Source organism: Plectropomus leopardus, chromosome 10, assembly GCF_026936395.1.
Source record: "Plectropomus leopardus strain MGB_pleo_1.0 chromosome 10, ASM2693639v1, whole genome shotgun sequence".
NCBI lineage: Eukaryota > Metazoa > Chordata > Actinopteri > Perciformes > Serranidae > Plectropomus > Plectropomus leopardus.
Window position 1 is genome coordinate 7,260,551 of NC_142185.1, and position 15,233 is coordinate 7,275,783.

The following is a 15,233-nucleotide window of genomic DNA, read 5'->3' on the forward strand; positions in this document are numbered from 1 at the left end:
TTGTGCCACCAAATGTGGGTGTTTTATGCCAAAAGATGATCTTTTTCTAACCCTGTTTTTGTACCTTCATCGCAGGTACAAAAACGTAAAGAAACGTAAAGTTTCAACATGTACAAAATAATGCACAAATGCAACATATCTGTGGTTTGCAAAAATGTAAAATGCCAGCATTTTTTTCTGGCAATTGGGTTGAGAATTTTCAACTTTTGCAGTAAATTAAACTCCCTCTCTGTGTTAGTCGCGACAACAGGAAATGTCACAATGTTTTGTGTGTTTGATTAGATGTCAGATCTGATGGCCAAGCCGTCTACATTAACTGCCTCAGTGGATTATATATATGTGACTGCAAATATATTCGCTAGTTTTGGTCTAATAGGTACATCTCATACAGTAAGTGTTAGACAGGTGGTGCGGCACATTGTTCATATTTAGTTAAGTGTGTCAGTGTGTTTTTTTAGCTTGATCAATGTGCACTGGATCTGTCTTGAGAGGATATGAAAGCCACATGTTTGACAGTTCACCAGGACTTTGTGTAAGATTTGATTTCAAACAGCTCCACCTGGTAAAGTTGAATATTCATGGTGGTGCTTTGTTCTGCACAGAGATTTAAAAAAAAATAAAAATCTGTTGTCCACAGTTTCAGACAGTTAAGTCAGTTTAGTTTATTGTGTTGCAATTTGAAGATGCTATTTTTAAGGTAATCTGTGTGGCTAAATGTGAAATAGTTATCTTTGTGTAGAAGTATGAGTCTCTTTTAAGTCAGGCCGAACTGCTGAAAGTCATCAGACCATTAAGTGCGCTTTACTGAAGTCGATGAAGGTTTAAGAACTGGAACATAAAGAGGGACTGTGCAGTTTGATGGTTTAAACGCAAGTTTTTACATTCCACATTTGTTATTAGAAAGTACTGAACCTGCCTTCTATAGTCCCGTCTGCAACATGTTCGACGTAGAAAAGCAAAGAAAGCAAACATAAAGAATGTATGTGGTCACACAGTGACCTGAACACTATCAAACTTAAGCTACACAGAAACAAAGAGAGAGGGACACTGACTCTAAATATGTCCTGTTCTGTGGACCTCGTCTCCGCTGCTGTACAGACATTTTTGCGCAAAGTTTACTGTGAGTGCATTTCATGCCTGAACAAAAAAAGACTGCCCCGGTTTTGAACTTTGACCCTGACCTTGGTGATAACCTCCGGCTAAAGAGGCTCTAGTCTTTGCTGTTTGTCATTAAGAACATTCTCTGTTTGGTTGCTTGCATTTTAATTTCAATAGCTTGTGTTTTCTGATTCTCTAATTACACTAAATTACTCGTTTTACAGCACGCCATCTTTCGCACTGCATATTTATTTCATAATTTGCACATGCACATGCTGTAAATTGCATTTTCCATTTGGCATGGACACACAGAGATTGTTTGAGTCATACAAGCTAAGGACTTAAGGATCTCTCTTTTGTCACATTTCATGGCAGTGAAGGATGAGAATATGTAGCCAAATGCTTGTTTTTGACGTTTCCCCTCTCATAGCTATCTACTTTGAACTCAGAAAACAGTTATTTAGTAACTTTGAGATGCAGATTTAGACAATAACCAGTTCTGCTTTAATATATGCAGTCAGTAGATGGAGATGAATCAAATCCAAGGCAACAGAGAGCAAAGAGCCAGTCAGCCAAACAGATAAAGAGACAAGAAGGAGGGGGGGGGGTAATTTAGCAGGACCACAACCCTCCCAGGGTCGAACGTGGGATGGGAAAAGCTCGTAACTGTGGTTGCTTCTTTAAAGGAAGAGCCATCGGAGATGGGGGCCTGTTGATGGAAAAGCCTAGACATGTAATCAGCAAGCTACTTATTCATTTCAACTTTTCCTGGCCTGAGCTTCCTACCCCTCCCTCGAGATACTGAGCTTTGTTTGTGGAAGCCATGGTAAAGAGCGAGCATGTTCAAACTAGAGCGTTATTTCAAATTTCAAGGCCTGTTAACACAACACAGCAAATCCTGCATGCAGCGGATGATTAAACGGACAGGAGGCTTTTTTTACAAATTAAAATTCCTTTGTAAGTTATTCAGAAGAAGATTCACTTTGCAGCAAAACACTGTGTTGACATGTTTTTGACCCGTTACATCTCAGGCTTTGGGCCAATGTGGCAAAGACCTTGACTGATGTTTTAAGGACAGCTTCATCGGCGGACCAATCACAGGTTGAGCTTAAGGTCCTTTACAGAGGGAAGATTTATGTTTGGCCATGACACCAGGGGTTTCAGAGCAGGAAAGTGCAGCTGCTGCAGAGCCACCCCTCAGCAGCTGTAACTCATATGCATCTGGACAAGGAATCAGGCTGCGCTCCTCACGGCATTAACCATGTCAGTCACTGCACTGAAGAACGTGTTCACAGCGAGAGTGGAAACAAACGTCAGAAATGGCATGATTTTATAAACTCACCGTGCAGCGGGCACTATCTCTGAAAACGAGAGCACAGTGTGGCCATCAGTTTGCGGTTTGCATCTGGACCAAACTGCACGTTTTTTTCTAAAGGAAATGAGATTTCCAGCCCTCATGTGAGTCATTGTTTCCATCAGGTCATTTTCTAACCCCTCCACTTGTGGCGGCAGCAGATTCTCCCCAAACACCGTGTGTTATGAGTATTTCCATATTAGCCAAGGAAAATCCATAAACTATCCACTTTTTTTTCTTTTGTCTCCTCACATTTGCCTGCTACATCACATGTGCGGCAATGCAAGAGTAGGTTTCCCAGATTTTGTCTTCTTTTTCTGATGTGTGCCATGACACATGAGACAGAATTTTGGCTTCTTTGTTATCTGGCTGATGTGTGGTGAACTGTGCTAAATGATGGGTACAAGCAGACACATGAGTCATGCTGAGGAGCTCCAGACTCCCATGTTTTGAACTGGGAGAGGAAACCGTCTGCCCACTTAGCTGACTAGTGGAAAATCCAGATCAAGCAGTCGCCGTCGGAAGGCGGCATGCCTTTTCACCGTTGTCATGGTTAAACGGTGCTTTTACGGCGTCTGTGGAAAAGTGTGGAACCTGCAATGAATTAGCTGAGAGGAGGGGAAAAAGTGAACGTCCCTCTGCTCCTCCTCCTCAAGGCTTGCGGTGGGGTTTCTAAGACCGCTCTGAAGACCACACTTCTCTTCCAGTAAATTTCAAACTGTCCCGACACGCAGTGTTTGAGAACTCTCAGAACCCAACAGGAAAAATCACTTTCCGGGCCAGGCATCCCAGGTGGGACGCTTTTATGTCTCGGCAATAAAAGGGACTAAAGTTAGGCAGTTTGACTCCTGTAAAGATAATACTCACCTGAATGAGATCCCAATAAGAGATAATGAGGCGTGTTTGAGGCTGAAGACACACACAATGTAAGGACACGTTAAAGACGGTTCAAATCCAGTCAGTCCTGAATACCGAAGCATTTCTATGGGAACAGCTATGCTTGTTTTAGTGGAACAAAAAAAGAGAACGTTATAGTAGAAAAAGAGCTTACTTTCCAAAAATCAAGATTTATGGCTTAAGTGATTCCAAGCATTTCCACAAATGAAGAGAAATGCACTCTTGCGTTCCAGGAAGTGCTGGTTTTCATTTTGGAGTGGCCACAACTCAGACAGAGAGATGTTACTGGCTGTTAAAAAGCAGGAAATTTCACAGCTGAACCGCTGTTGTGTTTTTATTGTTGTCAAATACCTTTTGGCCGACAGCACAAGGATGGCTGAAAAAGTCTGTCTTGGGGGTTGCATTATCTGGCTGGAGTGTTGATCTTCTGTGCTTCTATACACAGATATGGCCTGTAGTCCACTGCAGCCCACACAGCTGGCTGCGAGATAAAGAGTCTGTGTTAAAGTCTGGCTGCTGTTGTGTGTCAAGGGGCCATTTACAGTTGTGGCCTTCTGTGTGGGTAAAGGTGACTGTGTGTTCTTACATATGTTAATGTGAGTCAGACCCCAATACCACAATGCTTTAAAATTCAATACATCCACATATTTTGAGGTGGACATGTCTCGTAGAAAAAATCTGATTTAAGTTCAAGTAGAAATGCCACTGTTAATTTTCATTTTTAGAAGTTTACTGTAGTACTATGTGAGCATTTTCCAATGATCAGTTATTTGATTCTGTTTTTTCATACTTTATCACAAGAGTGTGTAACATAGATTTACACTTGCTTGCATATGATAATTGATAATTCTATTCTTAAAATATTTGTAAGTTTTATTGTGTATGAGAAAAAATAGGAAAAGGGCAATAAATGAATAAACAAAAGTAGTAGGGAAAAAAAAGAGCAGAAAATACATTAAAGCAAGAAATACTTTATGCATAAACTGAAAAATAAAAAATCTTGACTCTGTATTTTAGTGTACAAGTATATTTTCCATGTCATTATCTCAGGTATTACCTAAATCAAAGCTACCTGTACTTGTGAGATTAGATGTAATGGGCTTAAGTGTCTGATTACATGGTGCATTTGTACAGCATCCAAACCTCGACTTCCTGTCATTTCACAGGTCCCAATTATGTCTTGAAAAATTTAAATGTTATTTATCACTCCTCAGTCTATCTATACTTTAGCTTTCTTTGATCTCCCACCAAGAGTCTCAATGTGTGCTAGCTAGAAGCTCTCTACTTATTTATATACAGAACCCATTATATTTATTGACTTAAAGATATGTATGTTCATAGTCATTTGCTCAATAAAGTAATGGAGTGTTTGAATCGGGGGGGTTGAGGGTGCTTTGCTGTTTGACACAGTGCATGTTTTGCTACAACCAAACATTTATTTCATTCATTTTCAGTTTGCAAAATGATGTCTTATATATTGTTACTATTGCTAATCTTTATAATCTTCTTTCTGTTTATAATCTAACCTGATCAGATTCCTGTCCATTCCAATGGACGTAACTTTTCTAAGATGTCTAGATCTATGAGTACTGTCCTCTGACTCCATAAATGCACAGACTTGCTAGATGGGATGTCTGTCAGCCAATCACAGCCTTCCACATCATCTTAAGTGACCTTCAGTAGAGCCAGACCCCCCATTTAAAACAAGTATGGCTGACGTTAGGCGAGGAGGAAGCACAAGGCATGTTACTGTCCATTAATCATTTTGTTAAAGTACTACAAGTATCACAGTAAGTGATTTATGTTTAAACAGTGGTTAAAGTTAACATGAGATGTCACATTCTACACATAAAAAATGTATTATGAAAGATTTCTTTTACTAATGAAAACTGAATAGGGGAAAAGGTGTTTAAACGTGATGTTTTCAACACTGTTTTCTGGAGATACTTCAAAAATTGATTATATTTTCTGTCAAGAGGACAAACGCAATGCAAAATATTTTTATAATGTGCATCACTTTATTCACTGATTTGTGTTAATCATTCATGAAAAACAAATAATTTAACATCTTTGGATGAGAAAAGGATTGTTGAGACCATTTATTTCATGTAGGGCACAAATCTACCATTACTGTGTTGTAATGTGTTGTTTTTTTTATGTGTGTGTGTGTGGAACTAAGTGGGTTCTGAATGGGTTAACAACCAAATTAGAGGTAAAAGTGTAGTTTGTTTTATGTGTTTATGTAAAAACAGAATATCAGGCACTTCTTGTTTTACTCTAAAGCGCTGACACTAGTGCCTGTAAAATGCAATTCTCATCAAGCGTTGACCTACACCACCGTGTTGTGCTACAGGTGAGCTGTATGCTGCCGCATATAAGCTCAGAACATTTGTTACACATCTGTATTCGTGTCTTTCCGTCCTTGGCAGTGTGTATACATTCCCAGGCTTGTCTAACACAAATGTAAATATGGGACTGAGCCATGTTAAAACATGTTGTCTGGTATCTTAAGCCCTCAGTATAAGTGGACCTGTATGTTTACCTGATTGTTCCTGCTCTTTGGCTCTGTTTCGGAATCATCCAGACCATACAGTGAGATAGATTTAAGTCAATGATGCATCTTCTCTTTGAATAATACTAGATGATAAAAACCTTTATATCAGCACTCAGGGCTCCTCTCTGCAACTGTGTTTTCCTGCAGCTGACTAACCTGACTTACCTGCAGTGTGAGGCTCAGAGCTGCCACCTGCTGTTTATATCAGGAACAGGTGAAGCCTTCAGAGGCTCCTCTGTGAGAGATGTCGGCTCAGATTACAGACTCTTTACAAACAGAATTCCTGTTGAAGCCAGGCACAACCCACAACAAGCCCTGGGGCCTCCCACTACACTCACATCTCTTATTTCATGACCGCATATTCTGAAGAGGATCAATTTCGTTATTCATACAGCAAATAGTTTCAGGGTTGTTGTGAGTACAGTTGTGTGTATAGCTGTCATTTGATAATTTACAGCAAGTGTAAGGTACTGCAGGCCACATTATTCTATGGTTAGTCATTTGTTAAACGCACATTAGTAATATAAAGTAATCTTTTAAAAGTGGATAATAATAATAATAATAAAGTTTGAGCAGCAGCTGCTTCACAGGAGGCTGCAGGTTTTCTCTTTTGAACTTGTGTCAAGTTTTTGAGACACTGCCTCTGGAGGAAATGATGTCATGTCTAACGACTGCAGACACAGAACTTTTGCTGTTTTTGTTCATAATGTGGTGGAAAGCCTTGTTTTATATCACTGTGAAATGCATTGAGCAGCATACAGACAGCATATGTTGTTTTTGTGAAGGAGAGCGCTGTATAAAGATGTGTTTGGCATGTTTTGGGGTTTTTTTTCTCTCCAATGCGACTTTTTTCGACTCTTTGTTTGGATTCATGGTTTACTTTAAGAGCAGATGTTGAACACTTCCACCTAAGATTAAAGTTGTATTAGCATTAAAAATGTATCACGACTTCTTAAGCAGTTACAATACCCTGTAGAGTTATCAAACAGGAACATAACTTAGAACTTCTCCTGCCTGTGGCAGCTGCTTAAAGGACCAATGCATAAATTTAATGCAGCATAGTTTTATGTTACCACATAGAAAGAAGATGTTCTCTGAGTTTGTGTTGACTTTTCTCCAAAGAATCGGGGTCAACCTTTTAACCCCGCAAACTTAATTTTGTGCAATGCATGCTGGGATAGACCTCAAACCCATAATTGCAAACATAAAAAAAGAGGAATGTATGTATGTTTTTCTGTTTGCTTGCTTGAATGCTTCAAGAATGTGTTTTTTTTCCTCAATATTTTGTATCTTCTCACATGAAGTTGTTTCTGTATGTTGACACAGTTTTCTTTTTTTTACCTTGGCTAAACACTTTCATGGAAGGTCCATTTTGTCTTTTTGTCCTGTCTTGGCAGTCTTTGGCTAAATGTCTCATAAGTATCGTAATAAAGAGCAGGTGTGTTTTGAAGTCTTTTAGTGGATAAACACAGGTTTGGCAAATCACAGTCCACATGTTGCTTTTGTTTTTAATTTGATTCCCACACAGTTGGTAAAATGTCCTCCACCTGTGTGCTGTGTGTTCCAGGAGATGATAAGAGCTGCACGGCGGACGGCCAGGTGTACACCAACAGGGACATCTGGAAGCCAGAGCCATGCCGGATCTGCGTTTGTGACAACGGTCAGGTCCTCTGCGATGAAATCCAGTGCGATGAGCTGAGTAACTGTGAGAAGCTGGTCATCCCTGATGGCGAGTGCTGCCCTGTTTGCCAAACCGACTCGTCGAGCAGCGGAGGGCAGGGCGCTTTTGGTGGTAAGCGGACAGCTGCTCTCAGTGATTCTTTGTTGGGTTAATTATTTTTAATTTGCTTATTTATAATTTATGTGGAGAGCACAATCACACACCCATGTTTAACACTGGTAAAAACCCTGGATAAGAGCCCCAGTGAAAAAGGAATAGTGTGCACATTGGAATCAATAATATTATATCATCACCTTAAAATATGTCTCAGTCTTGAGAGGTCTCAGTGTTGCCAATGAAATTATTTATTGATCTGTCACGAACAATCAGCAAATTACTGCCGCTGTCTAACTGTTGCACATTGTTAGCCTTGTGCAAAGGATGAGCTACATCAGGCTGATTGTGTTAATTGACTATGTTGCCTTTGTTTACCTTGACAAAACCTGTATAATGATGACAAATGAGTCCGTTTTAAACAGCTTCACTGTCCACTCAACATTCTGCACTTTCACACTGATGATTTATTGATGATTTTATGACTTATTCATGACATATTCACAATGCAGTTAAGATTATGTGAACATATAATGTGATGTTTTTCTTCATTGCAGGTGGGGAGAGGATCTATAAGGTGGGCCATGGTTTTGTGATGTTGCATAATTCATCTCATGTTATCACTGCCATGGGTATATGAGTTTGAAAGGTTTTGTCATTTATCTGTCTATTCAGGGTCAGAAGGGAGAACCCGGGGATGTCCCAGTTGTGAGTGTTAACCTTTTAAACAGGCTTACACTATTAGTCAAAAAGCCACTGTGTGAATACAGGTTGTAACTGGTGTGTTTGATGACATTCCTGCAGGTCACTGGTATCAGAGGCCGCCCTGGACCTATGGTGAGCATCTTTATTTTATCTTTTACCATTTTCCTCCTGTGCAAATGACATTCTTTGTGTGAATGTTCGGCTACCTGAACTGACACTAGATGGCATAAGAGGACAGTTACCTCGAGCGTAACATCGCCTTACAAGGACTGGTGCACAGCGGGAACAGTCCTCTAGTCGTCTGAGTCAGTGTGACATTTGAAGCACCCCTGTGACAGCTCTTGTTGTGATCAGATCTTTATCGGCTCTTTCTTTGTTTATCACAACAGGGACCTCCCGGCTCTCCAGGAGAAAGAGGATCTCGGGGAAACAAAGGAAGGCCTGTATGTCTCAAAAAAATCAGAACTTTAACATGACATTAAAACAGAAAATAGTGAGGACAAATGGAAATTTTACCCTCTCAGCTCTTGTTGCTTATTGTTATCAGATATATCAGGGAATAATGCAAACATCATATAGATTAATGCAAACACCATATAGATTTAATATTTTTTTGTGCTTTTAAGAGCTTATTTGGTGGTACACAACATAATAAGCTATAGCAGTGTTTTATGAGTTAAAGTATACATGAATGGGGGAGACACTTAGGGTCCAATGTTTTATTAGCTTAAATATACAGTACAGTGTTAGTCTTAATCTTTTTTCTTAGTCTTTATATGGACATTTCTGCAAATTTGCAGCAGTATTGTGGGATGGAGCCTCTCAGCCTTGTGGTGTCTTAGTTCAGACCGATACATGGATATTTGTTTTTATATACTTTTAAATAATCCAATAAAATGCTTTTAGATATAATTCCATGACAGCATAATCCATTTGAAGCTCACTCTGTGCTCTTAAAAATAGCATTCACATGACAACTTGACGTGACTTTATTCTTGCTGATGTCTCCTTATTCTGTCAAATGAGCCAAAGTCTTCAAAATAAAATGAAAATACTGCAGTATATATATATATATATATACATATTTTTTGGTGGTTCAAGGGCAAAGAACTTACAGTCAAAATATAGTGTAATGTGCCAAGTTGATGTATAATGTGCTCTGCAAGCAAAACTGTAGCAGGGTGATAAATGAATGTGCCGCTCTTGGTTGAGTTACAATCCATTGGAGGGCAGCAGCATTGTGAGGGTGATTTATTAGTACATAGCCAATACTGTCCACGCTTTACAGCCCATGGTTCATAAACAAACTGAATTAAACTGCATCATTTATATATTGTAGCAGAAACAGGTTCATCTCAGCTAAAGCAAAAGTATCTTAGCTTTACTGGTCATTTGATCAATCTATATTTCAGTTTATTGGGGAAAAACCCATCAGTGAAATCTGAATACACAAGTGTACCCAAGTGTTTTCACAGTCAAAAAATTAATAAATTAAACTGAATCAGTTTAAATCAGCACTTCTTTCTGTTTACTCCCTAGGGACTGCGGGGGCCTGCCGGTTATGATGGAGAGCCTGGTGTACCAGGTCAGCCCGGTGAACCAGGACCTTCAGGACAACAAACGCACCCAGGAGTGAGTTGCGCACTGAGGGCTTTCACATGCTGCAAACACACATATGCACATGTACATGCACACACACAGGAGCGATGACATCACAGGACAGTTGATGATCAGAATTATTGCTCAAACACCTTAGAAACACATGTTGCCATGTAGTAATCCTTATTCATCCTTCATATTGTCAAAACCTATTGCAGAGGTGTGGACTCGATTTAAATGACATGGACTTGAGTCAGACTCAAGTCACAAATGTGTTGACCTTAGACTTGTCAAATCAAAGCATTCACAAAAGACTTGCAACTTGACATGGACTTTAAAATCAGTGACTTGTGACTTCGCTTTGACTTGAGTCTTTTGACTCGAAAAAACAACTGATACCTTCATCGCAAACCCTAATGTGAAAATAGGATGTAAAAAGACTGCCATGAATCTATTAATTTTTCATCATAATGTGAATTATTTAGCATTAACACTATTAATTTGAAGCCACTCAACACTTATTTCCCAAAATGATCTCTTTTGATTGATTGAATCACACAGCATCTAATCAGTTGCAGGAAAGAGTCATTAGGAAATAATGTCAGGTGACTGAGTGCCAATTGGAAAAAAATAATAAAAATAATAATTTCAGTTTCATACAAAAAACTATGTAGTGGTCAACAAAAATGAATTGCAGTTTGCAGAAATGCAAAATGTATGGGTCAGAAATTACAGACGAAGACACAACAACTTCCAACAAACTTTCTTTATTAGATGAAAACATTTGTAAAGCATGCATGATTATATAAACTGAATTTATTATCACTCTGATGGTGAGGGTTTGGGTTAGGTTAGGATTTTTGGTAAGTCACATTTAAACAGAAACCTACACGAAGACTTCAGATTGGGTTATTAGTGCGTGGACAGAGGGCAGACTGTACACATGGGGCCATATTCATGCACAAAAGGACCAATAAAAACCCAGGGTCTCATTTATAAAACAGCGTGTAGAATTCATACTAGACGTGTAGATTTAATTGCAAGTTGATATACAAACAATCAACTTGCAACTGTCTGCATGTGGTTCAGCCTCATATCCCGCCCCCTACACAACTGCATTCAACCAGAAACGATCAATGCAAAGGAGCTCATGAATGTCAATGACCCAGCAGATTGATGAGGGATTGTTTCGTACCTTGCCAACTTATCCCCAACTCTGGGATATCATTTCAAAATGAAAGTGTGATAAATGAACACAGTTTAATTTTCGCACTTTTTTCACATTTATTTCCAGAGTTTATTCAGTTACACAGTCCATATGTGCAGGTGGTGAAGGTGTGTCGGGTGAAGTGACTGGAGAAGGCACGGTGTCTATGACAGCCACGGTGGTGTCTCCAGTGTCCTCTGTGTGTGCACATTTATGTGCACGGCAGCAGTTTTACACACAAAAACTATGTGAAAATAAAAGTTGTGCTTGGTGATATTCATCAACAGTATTAGACAATATTTAACGCTGTTGATTCTCTGATTTGCAGTTATTTAATGCAGTTGATGTGCGCTTTTCGCTTCCCAGCTGACCACGAGTGTCATCACTCAGTCCAGCTGTGTCATCTGTGCTCCAAGGATGAGGGAATGTGATGATGAGACAGTGCTAATGAAATAATAAGCGGAAGTCAGTTAGATTTGAATTGGCTTAAAATTTTTGCAACTGAAAAGCATAAATAGAACGGCTGGACAGATTCTTTAGGATAAAGTGGATCTATAAGTAATGTGTGATGTTACCAATTAAACCAATTAAATGCAAGATGCAGCATTATATGTATAATGAGTCGTGTCACATTTAATTTGTACAATCTGGTTTTTAATCGCTTCAAAATGTTTGTACACATATGTCAGAGTTTCTCTACAGGTGCACACATTCTCCCATCAAGTTCATTATAGATCACAACTTTTGCATGGGAAGTGGCGTATGCTTGTTTCAGGGCTTGTTTTTTGTTTACACAGTGTTTCATTTAAACATTGTGTAAACACAAAACGAGCCCTGAAACCCCTAGTACTTTGAAAAACTTAATTGATTATTTTCTTGAATTTTCATTTTTCAGCAATTTCAGAATTCAACCTATGTTTATGTTTGTATCGTTTGAACCAGATTTGCTTTTTTGCCATGATACATGTAAAATACAAACTGAATAAACCCAGTTAACCTAAATGAGGAGCTGTGCTTTACCTGCAGGGTCTGGGATCCCAGATGGCTGGAGTGTTTGATGGAAAACAAGGACCTCAAGCCATGTTGAGCGGCTCAAGGGTGAGAGGACGTTCTTAAACTTACCAGCTAAAAAGTAGAGTGATGCACTATTTCACTTAAAACTTAAAACAACTAAATTTTGTAGCTTGTAGCTGTGGCAGAGAACAGTGGCAAGTTAGCATTTAAGAACGGCCAACAGGAACAGCAATGTAAAATTTCAAACTGGTTTTCTAGTACTCTGTTAATACACTCAAAGCTTTAAGATAGAGCGTGTCTTATATTGCACATTTTGTAAAGCACTGTGAACAATTTAGTAATTTTGGACCATATATATTAAGTTGACTTGATCTGACTAGTTTTTCAGCTGTATAAACAAATCTGTAAAACAAACAGTTAGCTAATCTAAGGTCTGATGTTAAAATTTAAATAGTTTCAGTTTCTGATTGACCACATTTCTTCTTTCACTTAATCTGATTTTTTGTTTTTTTAGGGCAATATAGTATTATACTTCCATATCCAGATTCTTGAAATAGAGCTTAAGATATATATATCTATATATATATACACACACACACACACACACACACACACACACACACATATATATATATATATATATATATATATACATACACACACATATATACATATATATGCACACACACACACACACACACACACACACACACACACACACATATATATATGTATATATATATATATATTTCCCCTATAGTATAGCTTGATGCATCTTGATGCATATTTAATTTCCTGTCTAGCAAATCTTTACTAGGTCGGACGTGGATGCTGCCTCCAGACTACCAAATGTTACAGATGGCAACATTGTACAGATCGATAGACTCATTTAAAACAAACAGACAAAAAAATAAACTAAATTAAGTTTATATCTTTGCTCCTCCTTAGCGATAACATAAAACATCTTATTTAATAGCTTGTCAGCTACTGACTTCAGATTAAGACTTGTTTATTCTTGTGTTGTACATTATACATTACATACATTTTAGAAGGAAAACAACCACACCATTTTGGCAGACTTGAAATTGAACTCTCTTCAATTTAGTCAAAATGAAAATAATAGTGAGTAACAGTGAGCACTTGGTATAACAACAAGAAGAGATGAATATTCTGGCTGAACTTTTTTGAATGTTTTTAAACCCAGTCCAGTAAAAATCAATCACCTTGTCAGCATGTCCATATAGAATATTACAATGTGCTACAAGACATATCATGAGTGAAATTAGTAGTCAATGCCATGGCTAAGCATTTTCACCTCGGAACTGCAGTGTAGCGACCGTCTCAAAAAACACTGATTCAGACACTACGGCAAAACAAGGGGTACCAGAGGAAAAGCATGAGTAGCTAAATATTGGTACCTTGCAAGTTAAGTTTCACCTCTAAGAGCAAGCAATCAGGAACAAGGTGTATCTAACATTAGCAAAACATTATTAGCTGTTTGGTAAGTGAAGCTGAAGGCTCCTGTTATTGGTTTCCGTCTTTGAGCAGAGGTTTGTGTGTTTGATGAGCAGGGTACGCTGAACTTCAGGCGGCGCTAATTTGCATATTCATATTTTGTGCATACTAAATAAGGTAAAGGTGGAGAGTCACATCGAAGCCATTTTAAAGCAAGAAAGGAGGTTTTCATGGAAAAAAATTCTAATATTATTCAATTCCTGGAGAGGAACTTTAAACAAACAGTTAGACAATAAATATATTTCATATAACTGTCATTATGTTTTTAAATTTATTACTACTACAACTACTTTTACAATATACTCATAGTTTATGCTTGTATTCTGTGAAACTTGAAAAAAATATCTGATTAAGCAGAATATTTCCTTGGACATTCATCAGGTGGGAACATTAATTAAATGACTACTGTTTGTGCTTTGATAGGTTTTAGCACACGAGTCCTTAGAGTTTCTCCATTAAAAATGAAGCCACCCTTGCTCTACGTGTCTTAGAGACTGTAAATCAGTTGAATACTCCCCTGTATTATTCTCACGCTGGTGTTCTAACCCTAGGAAGGTCCAAGTATTTCTGGCCTTTTATACGTATTAGGCTGAATTCTAATCATTTGATCTTGCATACTGTTTATTTTAGGGAGAGGCTGGAGCAAGAGGACCTCCCGGACCAAATGGCTCACCTGTAAGTCTACATCTTCACCAAGCCCTGACACTCACTCTCTCACTGTGTAGAAAACCTTGATACTAGTAGCATTTTATTATTTAATTTTGCTCCCTGCTTAACTTTTAAATGTTCCCTCAATACTCTTAGGGTCAATCTGGACCCCAAGGACCTCCTGGAGAAGTTGGTGATCCAGGGCACATGGTATAACATCACTCCTCTTTACAGTTTGTGTATATCATCAAATCCCAGATACACTTGATCTTTGCATGATTTTAATGAGAAATCAGAACAGCACTACCACATCTACTGTATATACACAGCTGGGATGGACTGAATACAATTTAATTGACTGTGAAGGATTTCAGAGGGATGAGTTTTTTGTTGGATGTTTACAATATGACTGACTTTTTCAGGGTCCATCTGGGCAAAGGGGACCTGAGGGCCCTTCAGGGAAACCAGGTGAAGATGTAAGTCAGATCATCAACAAGATCACATTTTGTCTTAAACCAACACACTAGTTTTATGGCTAAGTTAACATCACAAGAGCATTTACTGGTACCTTTCTGTTAGACATGCTGTAATTCTAAGTTTTCTGCTAGAGTACTGTAATCAGTGGGAAAGTTGGCAAAAGGCTGATTAATCTGTAACCTGTAATCATAAGTGAGTCTCCCCTACAGTCAGCCAGGCCATGCTGCAGTCATACAGTAATAATTTGAGGAGGAAGATCCTGCAGATACTTGGTGATTATAAGCTGACAGATGGTATACTCACAAATGTTTACTGAGCCTTTAAAGTATCAGCAATCCCCCCTCCCCCTTTAATCAAAATACATTTTTAACTGTTTTTTAAACATTTTTTA

General features: G+C 38.5%; 1 protein-coding gene across 1 annotated transcript in view; it reads left to right on the forward strand.

The window, feature by feature from the left end:
- col5a2a (collagen, type V, alpha 2a) overlaps positions 1 to 15,233 on the forward strand; it is a 47,281-nt gene that overhangs the window by 14,646 nt on the left and 17,402 nt on the right. Inside the window, exons 2-11 of the mRNA XM_042494419.2 lie at positions 7,471 to 7,695; positions 8,235 to 8,254; positions 8,353 to 8,385; positions 8,482 to 8,514; positions 8,772 to 8,825; positions 9,922 to 10,014; positions 12,215 to 12,286; positions 14,348 to 14,392; positions 14,522 to 14,575; positions 14,788 to 14,841. Of these exons, the coding sequence (XP_042350353.1) occupies positions 7,471 to 7,695; positions 8,235 to 8,254; positions 8,353 to 8,385; positions 8,482 to 8,514; positions 8,772 to 8,825; positions 9,922 to 10,014; positions 12,215 to 12,286; positions 14,348 to 14,392; positions 14,522 to 14,575; positions 14,788 to 14,841 (683 nt within the window). The remainder of the gene's footprint in view (positions 1 to 7,470; positions 7,696 to 8,234; positions 8,255 to 8,352; positions 8,386 to 8,481; positions 8,515 to 8,771; positions 8,826 to 9,921; positions 10,015 to 12,214; positions 12,287 to 14,347; positions 14,393 to 14,521; positions 14,576 to 14,787; positions 14,842 to 15,233) is intronic.